The 9,785-nt window shown below is 46.6% G+C and overlaps 1 protein-coding gene across 1 annotated transcript; it reads right to left on the reverse strand.

Annotated features, from left to right (window-relative positions):
• Positions 1-1,662: 1,662 nt before the first annotated feature.
• C2H19orf53 (chromosome 2 C19orf53 homolog) lies at positions 1,663-7,645 on the reverse strand. The gene is made up of 3 exons (XM_084835829.1): positions 7,429-7,645; positions 7,018-7,073; positions 1,663-4,741 (listed from the first exon to the last, which is right to left on the reverse strand). The coding sequence occupies exons 1-3, from the start codon at positions 7,517-7,519 to the stop codon at positions 4,595-4,597; spliced, it is 294 nt and encodes a 97-aa protein (XP_084691955.1). The 5' UTR covers positions 7,520-7,645; the 3' UTR covers positions 1,663-4,594.
• Between the last annotated feature and the right edge of the window lie 2,140 nt (positions 7,646-9,785).

Genomic DNA, 9,785 nt, shown 5'->3' on the forward strand with positions numbered 1-9,785 from the left:
TCCATGGTGGTAGTGGGAGAGAACACCATACTGGTACCCAATCCCAGCTACATGGAGGGTGCAATCCTATGGCCACTATTCTGCGGCTAGACGGCCATAGGATATATTGTTTTCCGGGAACTGACCTCAGAGCCTGGAAAACCAACCTCCCCACACGTCCATGCTGCCTCGGAGGCAGTGCAGAGAAGCCCTGTCCTCCGCGCTCAGAAGAGGAGCGTGGAATGGCTGAAAAGGGGCAGGGCTGGGGGCGTTCCAGGGCAGGGAGAGCAGATCTGCCTGTAGGACACATAGTACAGCGGCCTCCTCTCCTGATTGGCCCCCTCATGGCTAGACAGCCAAAAACGGCCGTCTAGCAGGGCAGGAGAGGCGCAGAGGGAACAATCCTCCCAGTGCTTCTCCTGCTTTGCTTTGGATAGGCGGTCACCTCCGAGTTCAGAGGCAGCCGCCTATCTAGATAGGACCGTGCCCTAAATGTGGGATTTCTCCACTGATGTCTATTGTTAGCTCTTACTTCTGTCCTTGGGGATATTTGAAAATAGCTTCTCAGTGGGAACCAGGAAGTGACCTGTCCAGGCACAGCTGCTTGCCTTTCCTAAAAGACCTGTACAACTAGAATAAATTATGTAAACAATGCAGAATTATGCAGAATTTTTGCATAATATATTCATGTCACAGGATTCAGCATTTCTTGGTATAGAATTGAGGATGCTTGAGCACAGAATTTTCATTTTTCTTAGCATGCAGGACACACGGCCCTGATTAGATCTCTTCCAAATGCATCAAATAAAGGATGTTGCATTCAGGGCTCCACATATTTTGGCTAGCTGAGGTGACCAATCTAAATTTATGGTTGCCAAAATCCTGCACCTCACCCAAGGAGCAGGATATTGGCCCTGAACTTGGGCTGCACCTCCAAAGTGCTGTGCAAGCTCAGGGAAAATGCCCAGCTCCCTTCCTCAATTTTAGCCTTGGGCGGGAGGGGATTTGTTCATGGAGCGAGGCTGCACAAAAGCACAGCACAAACACAAGTCCTAGGGTAGAAGGTGTCTCATTATTTTGGTGTTTCAGAAGCCAGAGCAAACCCAGGCTTCCTCCTACCCTGGGATCATTCTTGCACTTGCACTCAGCACCTCCGAAGCAGCGTTCAACTGCGGGGACGATCCTCACCCTTCTTTCAAGCTCCCAAGCTTTAGAAGAATCCTGGGGCTCATCATGTTTGCTGGAGGGCAGCAGAAGATTTGCCGCAGTAAGTGAAATTGTAGACTCCTAGTTGCCTTACTTCAAAATACATGACAAAAATAAGTAAGCAAGAAGGAGGGCTCCCATAGTTAAACTATGGAACTTGCTACCACACAGGAAGTAGTGATAGCCACCAGTTTGGATAGCTTTAAAAGGGAGTTAGACAAATTCCTGGAGGAAAAGGCTATCAATGGCTACTAGTCTTGATGGCTATGTGCTACCTCCAGTACCAGAGGCCGTGAACCTATGTACACCAGTTGCTGGGGAATATGGGTGGGAGGGTGCTGTTGCTAACAGGACTTGCAATTTATGCTTGGCTGGATCATGTCCTGTGTGTTCATAAACCACTTAGGAATGTAAGAAGAGCCATGGAGGATCAGACCAAAGCCCTATCTACAGAGTGGCCCAAAAGTAGGTATACAGTATAGTTTATTTGCACTTTATTACATTATTTATTACATTTACATTTGTTTAACACTGTTGAATCTCATAAGTGCTCAAAATGTATTCCATCAACATTGCAACGTTCCTCGAACCTGTCCAGAACACTGTGACACACAGTACGACACAAATACCGGTCCACATCAATGTCCATAAATGCTTCCGAGATGAACTCTTTTAATTCGTCCACTGTCCGGGGGATTCCTCTCAAAAACGTTATTCTTTACTATGCCCCCCCAAAAGAAGTCCATTGGTGTTAAGTCGGGTGAACGCGGCGGCCATTCAATGCTGCCACGTCGTCCGATCCAATGCTGTGGGAAGGTGTTGTCAAGATAGTCTCTTACTACAAAAGCATAATGAGGAGGTGCCCCATCTTGTTGGAAGAGAAGTTTGGCGAAGTTAGCCCTGCTTCTGAGTTGTGGCACTACCACGTCGCGTAACATGTTTAGGTAATTGTTACTATCCACAGTTGTATCGAAGAAAACCGATCCTACAACACCTTCACTGGACAGTGCACCCCACACTGTGACACCTGGCTGGTTCAGTTGAGATGTGATAAGTCAAATGAGGATTCATCTGCCCAATACACAGTTATGTGTATACACAGAGCCAGCATGGTGTAGTGGCTAGAGTACTGGACTGGGAGTCGGGAGATCCGGGTTCTAGTCCCCACTCGGCCATGGAAGCTCACTGGGTGACTTTGGGCCGGTCACATACTCTCAGCCCAACCTACCTCACAGGGTTGTTGTTGTGAGGATAAAATGGAGGAGGAGGAGGATTATGTACGCCACCTTGAGTTCCTTGGAGGAAAAAAGGCGGGATATAAATGTAATAAATAAATAAATAAATATTATGCCTGTTCACGTGGCCTGACAACTTGAAAGAAGCCTCATCTGACCAGATGATCTTATCAAGAAGGTCTGGTTCGTTAGAGATTTGGTTACGCATCATCTCACAGAATTGCAACTGACAGTCTGGGTCGTCCTCCAGAAGACCGTGTAACAGTCTTGGACGGCACAGCTTCCATTTCAATTTACGCATTAAGCATTGCAAGGACGTTCTAGGCATGGATAGCTGCTTAAGATGCACGTCGTGTGGACCTTTTCGGACTGCTCACAAATGTCAGAGCGATTCTCATCTTATTTTCCTCAGTCATAGACATCCTAGGGCGTCCAGATTTCAGTGCATTAGCCACTGCACCTGTTGCTTCAAATTTATCTCTAAGACGATAAATTGTCAGACGTGTTGGTGGAGGAGTGTCAGATGCTTCTTGCCACGCTGTGCGCATCTGCTTGGCATTTTCAGTCTTCCAGTACTGCCTTAGAATCCACTTTCTTTGTTCCTGACTCAAGTTCGCTGCCATCATTCACAATATCAGTAAAAAAACTAAACAACTGTATACCTACTTAAGGGCCTCACTCTCTACACTTAACTGTCACTCCCTATCACTCACTCTTCCCAACTGACTCCACCCACACATCTTCTACTCCCATCAACATTCTAAACAACTGTATACATACTTTTGGGCCACCTGGTGTGTAGTTCAGAATCCTCTTCCCCAGGGCAGCCAACCAGACGCCCGTGGCAAGCCACAAGAAGGGCACCAGCTATTGCTTAGGGTATTTCCAAACCCTTCAGGTATTTCTTTCATTTGTTCTAACATGTAGGAAAACTGTATAATCAACACAACAGCTGGGAAAAGTGTTTACCTAGTTAAGAATGCACTTCCAAGGTAATCTATTTCTTAAAAGCGGTATAAAGACACTATTTTGTTATAAACAAACATTTACAGTTGTTATAGGAGCAACTTAATTTTTAAAAAATCACTGTAGGTTTGGAATTGCTGATCTGAAAACGTACCTCAGTTAGAAGTTATTCCCCAGGGTACCTTGCTGTAGGATAAAACATATGGAAAGATTAACTGCTTTCACAAGTGCGCCACCAGAGATTTTCTGGGTTCCAGCGGCAATCAGCACATATTATTTTTGAAGCCTCGTAAGAGGGACAAGCAGTAAGATGTTACTAGGCCTTTAAACTGACCAGAAGTATAAGCATAAGCAGAGAGAGGCAGAGGGACCCTTTACTCAAGAGAATTCACAAACACACAAGTGTGAGTAAACCAAGCTGGTTTCCATGAACAGTTAAGATCTAGAAGCTCAGGCTGCTATCTCTGCTTCTTGATTCAGGCCGAGTCAAGTCTTATGGAGACATTCAAGGCCAATACACAAATGGTGGATTGGGATCACACTAGCCTACCAGATGTACATACGTTGGGCTCCATGTTTGCCTAGAAGCCTACATGTGCAAATCCCAATGTGCGTAGGCCCGGTCCACACAAAACTATACAGATCCCATGGACAGGCCTACGTGCATTGGGTTCTTTGTTTATAGGCCCTTATGCATGCATTAAGTCCAACATGCAAACATCAGGTTGGGGCATGGAGTGTGCGTGCCTCACAATCCAGATCCCCTACTGCATGCAGGTATGAGATTTCGACTCCTAGTCTGACTCTGTTAACCTGGTGCTGTTGAAACACTGGGTAAACGGAGAGAACGGCTCCAGCAGCTGCTACACACTCTGCCCAGTCCAACTCTAAGTTCGTAAGAGAGTAACTTCCACTGAAGTCATGAACGATAGGATAAATCGACATATAAAACAGGAAAACTGCTGAGACTTGAACCAACATCCCATAAGGCAGAGGTGAAAACTAAAGCTCCTCTACTAACCCAGGGAAACAATACCAGGCCCAGAATGTGGTTTCTCGTGTGAAAGAAAACTCTTCATCTTCCCCAGTTGAAATATTGCCACATTTAGCAATCTACAGGCCCATCCGACTCCTAACAAGGTGAGCGTGACGGACAGAGTCTTCCAGGAGTGTATGGCAGCCCACAGATGCACACTCAGGTGTGCAGTTCACAGAGAAGATTTGCTGGAATGGCCAGGCTCTTTCATGGCTTCCACTTTGGGGGCCTTCAACACACTCAGTTTCTTGGGTAGCTTAGTACTGGCCTTCATCACCACCTCATGCTCAATCTTCTTACGGATGCCAACCTCCAAGTTCTGTGGAGAAAGAGCACGCCTGAGTTTATAAAACAGAAGATCACAACGAAGCTTGCATGGAACCCCCTGAGAGGGTGGATCTAGTATTTTATTTCATTTGCTTAGAGCACGGTTAGGTCAACTTTTTGGCCACAAGGGCCACATGCGGTGCCACGTTAGGGGCCATGCACACACCCACACACTCACCTCCATCTCAGCAGGTAGGGATGGGGAGGTTTAAACCTCCCCTTCTTCCCCACTGAGATGGGATTGTTGGGAGGCGAGGTTAAAGCCTCTCCCACCTCTACAGTGACCCCCTCCAAGATTGTCGTTTTCCTGCTGCTGGTGATTTTGAAGTACCAGGATCAAACGGGGAGGCGGGGGGGAGGTTAAATCCTCTTCCCCCACACCAGTGATCCTATGAACATATGAAGAGCCATGCTGGATCAGACCACGGGTCCATCTTGTCCAGCATTCTGTTCACACAGTGGCCGACCAGCTGCCCACGGGAAACCCACAAGCAGGACACAAGTGCAACAGCACCCTCCAGCCCATATTCCCCAGCAACTGGTGTACATAAACATACTGCCCCTGACACCAGAGGTAGCATATAGCTATCAGATAGTAGCCAGTGATAGCCATATCCTCTGCAAATATATCTAACCCCGTTTTAAAGCTATCCCAATTGGTGGCCATCAATACATCTTGTGGTAGTGAATTCCAGTTTGACTATGTGCTGTGTGATGAAGTACTTCCTCTTATCTGTCCTGTATCTCCCACCAATCAGCTTCCTGGGGTGACCCCAGGTTCTATTATGAGAGGAGGAGGAAAATGTCTCCCTATCCACTTTCTCCTCACCATGTATAATTTTGTACACGTCTATCGTCTCTCCCCTTATGTGTGTGCGTGTGTTTTTTTAAGCTAAACAGTCCCAGATGTTTAACTTAGAAAGCTCTTCATATGGAAGATGCTGCAGCCCCTTGGTCGTTTTAGTTGCCCTTTTCTGCACTTTTCCCAGTTCTACAATATCCTTTTTTAGGTGTGGTGACCAGAACTGTACACAGTATTCCAAGTGTGGTTGCACCACAGATTTGTATAAGGACTGTATGATAAGAGCCGTATGATTTCTGCAGTTTTATTTTCAATTTCTTTCCTAATTGTGCCCAATGTGGAATTTGTCTTTTTCACAGCAGCTGCACACTGGGTTAACCTGGTCCCAATCAGCTGAGCTATGAGGAAAACTGTCTGGAGCTTCCCAAGCCGCATGAAGAGCAGCAGAGGGCTGTTCATTCCCGACTTCAGAGAATTTATATACTGCCCTTCATCAAAATTATCCAAGGCCAGTTTACAGTAAAACTGTAAAATACAGCATAAAGCAATGTAATGATTAAAACAGCAGGCTGAGTTCTAAAATACCTAAAAGGCCTGTGAGAATAAAAATGTTTTTGTGTGACACCTAAAAGATAACAGAGGTGGTGCCGGGGGGGGGGGGGGGAGTTTCACAAGCTGGGTGCCACACCTGAAAAGCCCTCTCCTTGGAAGCCACTCACCTTACCTCTGATGGCCAAGGGACCTGATAAAGAGCACTGACAAGCAGCCTTAACACCCTGGCAGGTTGATATGGGAGTAGATGTTGTTTTAGGTCCCCAGGATCCAAGCCATATATGGCCTTAAAGGCTGGCCTACCCAGTGGTGCAGGTAAATTCAGATCCTGGACTTAATTGCCATGTGGGGCCCTGTTTAGACAGCTATTTTGTATTACCTCAGTTGTATTAGTTTCTTAAAGGTGGCCTAAAAATCATTTTAAATAAAATTGAAAACTTGTGAAGCATGCCACTAACATTTCACTTCCCCACCCCCTCTTCTACATCCCTAATATGTTAGAGCAACGAAACAAACTGTTTGCCAACCCCAATTAAAAAAAAGACTGAGCATGTGCAGTTTTGCATTTTAAACTCCCTTAAATCTTAATTCCCATAAATTACGACTGCAGGACTACAATGGAGCTTTTTTCTGCTGCCCTGATGCACATTACTTGGGAATAAACACAATTTTGTTGTAGAATGAGAGGCAACCAGGGCATGGATAACTCACCAGGCCAACTCCATCCAGGGGAGGTTGCAGGTAGTGTACCAGGTGAGGCTGAAAAAAGCACTCTGTGCCACTGAAGGCACTGAATGATTGGCATGTGGACCAAACAACATATGTACAAACAGCACAAGCCTCAACTACTGTGAAAACAGGCTCTGGAGTTGCTCCCTCAAGAGTTTGGCATAGAGAATGGGGGGACAGCTCACCTTCTTCAGTTTTTGCTGCTGGATCACACGGGCCTTCTTGGGAGCAATTACCCGGCCTGCAAGAAGTAGCCAACACAAAGCAGATACATTATCCTTGGCTGTCATGTCACTAAGGGTGCGATCCTGTGCATGTTTAGGCAGAAAAAAGTCCTCCAACTCCCAGCATGCCCCAGCCAGCATGCTGGGAGTTGTAGGCCTTTGTTCGGTCTAAACAGGCACAAGATTGCGCCCTAAATCTCCCATGTAGAAGCTATGCAGGGCAAATGGGCAAAAAGGAAAGCTTTTCTGTGCATCCGGAATACCTCTGAGCATGCACAAAACCCTCCCTCCTCAGAACTGGCGGAAAGACGCGCGGCCACCGTTCTTTTCCTTGCACATCCAGCCCCAGCAGGCACCCTTTCCCCGCCGCACCTCCTTTGCGCGGCCCCCGGGCAACCGCCGCCTTCTTCCCCGCGGAGGCGGCCGGCTTGCGCGCCTGGAACTTCTGCTTCCCCTGAGCCATCGACCCCCGGCTAGTCTCTCCGCTCTCCCCGGCCCGCCGGGCTCACTTCCGCACAAGCTGCGATCGGACGCCAGGCGCGGAGCAGAGAAGAGCCACGAAAGGAACTGCGCGAGGCGCTGCTGGACTGGAACGCGGCGGCGGAGGCGGCTCCAAAAGGCGACGCGACGCGCACGCGCCCAAGGCGGCACGAAGGCCAGCGACCCCACGCCTCTTGGCTGACGGCGGGTCCCTTGATGGGCGCCTCTCGACTGACGGCGGGCTCTTCTGGGGCGAGGGGAGACCCATCTGCGGGGCAGTGCTGGGGGTCGCCTGGGGCGGGGGCGTTAAGAAGGGGCATGAGACTTCTTTGAGAGTGTCAGTCAACATGTGGATCCAGTAGACGTGGTTGGCTTGGACTTCCAAAAGGCTTTTAACAAAGCCCCTCACCAAAGGCTCCTGAGCAAACGTCACGGAAGGGAAGGTGTAAAAGCCAAAAACGAACAGAACGAGCCGGAACAGCCCTATTCATTAAAAAACAAAAACAAAAAAACTCATGCCAAACACTATGGCATGTTTTAGAGACACTTGAGAACAATATTTTAGAACAGAAACCCTTGAAAAATTAAATTATTATTTACCCTTTAATATCCAGAATGCATCCGGAACAGAATGGAATGGGCCGGAACAGCCACTTCCAAATGAGTCAAATCAACCAAATTCACCAGTCACACAAAACTGATGCAATAAGCCACAAAACTTCCAGAGAAACCACATTCAGGTGCCCATTCTGGGCAATAGAACACATTCTTGAAACACGGCCCAGAATGGCCACCTACCAATGAGCCAAAACAGCCAAATTCACCAGTCACACATGACTAGGAGGGATGCAATGAGTCACAAAATTTCCACAGAAACCACATTTGGATACCGGTCCTGGGCAACAGCCAATATTCTCAAAAAATGGCATGGAATGGCAAACTTCCACATGAGCCAACTCAACCGATTATCCAATTATCCAGTCACACATAGGAGGCACGCAGCCACAAAATGGACAGAAACCATGTCTGGATATCCATTCTGGGCAATAGTCTATATTCTGGAAAACAGCCCAGAACAGCAACTTCCAAGTGAGCCAAATCAACCAAATTTATCAGCCAGACATAACTGCATGGGAGTGATATAATAAGCTACAAAACTGGCATTAAACCATGTTCCAGTACCTGTTTCAGGCAACAGTCTGTATTTTGTAAAATGGCCCAGAACGGAAACTTCCAAGTGAGACAAGTCAACCAAATTCATCAGTCACACATGACTAGATGGGAGTGATACAATAAGCCATAAAAAACACTACCATTCAATATTAGAATTAAAAGCCATCTTTAATGTATATTACAATAATACATATAACAGAATCAAACCCACCTAAAAAATTACCAATGTGTGTCTTTAAATTTTAGCCCTACCAAGTAACATTTGACATCAAATTAAATTTGTCTATTGTAAAACTAGCGTAATTTATATTCAATATTTTTTTTTAAGCCTGCTGGTTTAAGACCAGCGTTCAAGCCATCTCATGTTTGCTCAAGGTCCACAAATCCAGGAAATTGGAAGCTATGTCTGGTGCCTTAACTGACATGCTCTGTGATCAGTAATGATGTTATACAATGTCATGAATTATGCTTGCTTACAACTTACCCTCCATTCATCCACATTTCTCCACACAAGGAGGACGGAGTGTTTGGGACCAGCAAAAATGCCCCATGTTGTCCAGGTCCTTATTGCCTTATGATGCATCTGAGCCATACTCTGTTGCTAAAGGAATCCTCCTGTGAGTTGAGCCAGGCCTGTTTGTTAGTTACATCAGCAGCTGGCAGGATTGGTTAAACAATGAGAGGGAGACCTCTTCTAGCAGTAACACGAGATGCTTCATAAAGCAATATAAGGACAGGACAACATGGGGCATCTTTGCTGACCAAGGAAAAGTGTAGCTGCATGAAATGAAATGGGCTTACATAGAGTGTGAATGCATGTTCAGTGTAGCATGTGAATACAGTGTGAGATTTGATCTTTGCATGTCCTTTTCCCACCACATAGAAAGTAAGAGCAAGAATTGGAGCCCTTGTTCTGTATTTCTGCTTTCAGAAAGGTGGTGTGAAGTCCTGATCCTTCTGCTCCCCCCATCTGTGCATTTCATCACCACCCTCTACCCCAAATTATCTGAGGGTCAAACTTCATGTAAAGATGTAACTAGGTTTTCTTTCTTTTTTACTCAAAAATAAGCTCACAG

Source organism: Heloderma suspectum, chromosome 2 (genome assembly GCF_057233095.1).
Source record: "Heloderma suspectum isolate Gila_16-S chromosome 2, 16-S_ref, whole genome shotgun sequence".
NCBI lineage: Eukaryota > Metazoa > Chordata > Lepidosauria > Squamata > Helodermatidae > Heloderma > Heloderma suspectum.

What these genes read in the sequence shown, in the direction of transcription:
- C2H19orf53 (XM_084835829.1), bottom strand. Translation starts at nt 7,519, where the DNA reads ATGGCTCAGGGGAAGCAGAAGTTCCAGGCGCGCAAGCCGGCCGCCTCC. An exon ending in CCGGGGGCCGCGCAAAGGAG is followed by an intron (nt 7,074 to 7,428) that starts GTGCGGCGGGGA and finishes TACTTCTTGCAG; the next exon opens with GCCGGGTAATTGCTCCCAAG. An exon ending in AGCAGCAAAAACTGAAGAAG is followed by an intron (nt 4,742 to 7,017) that starts GTGAGCTGTCCC and finishes CTTTCTCCACAG; the next exon opens with AACTTGGAGGTTGGCATCCG.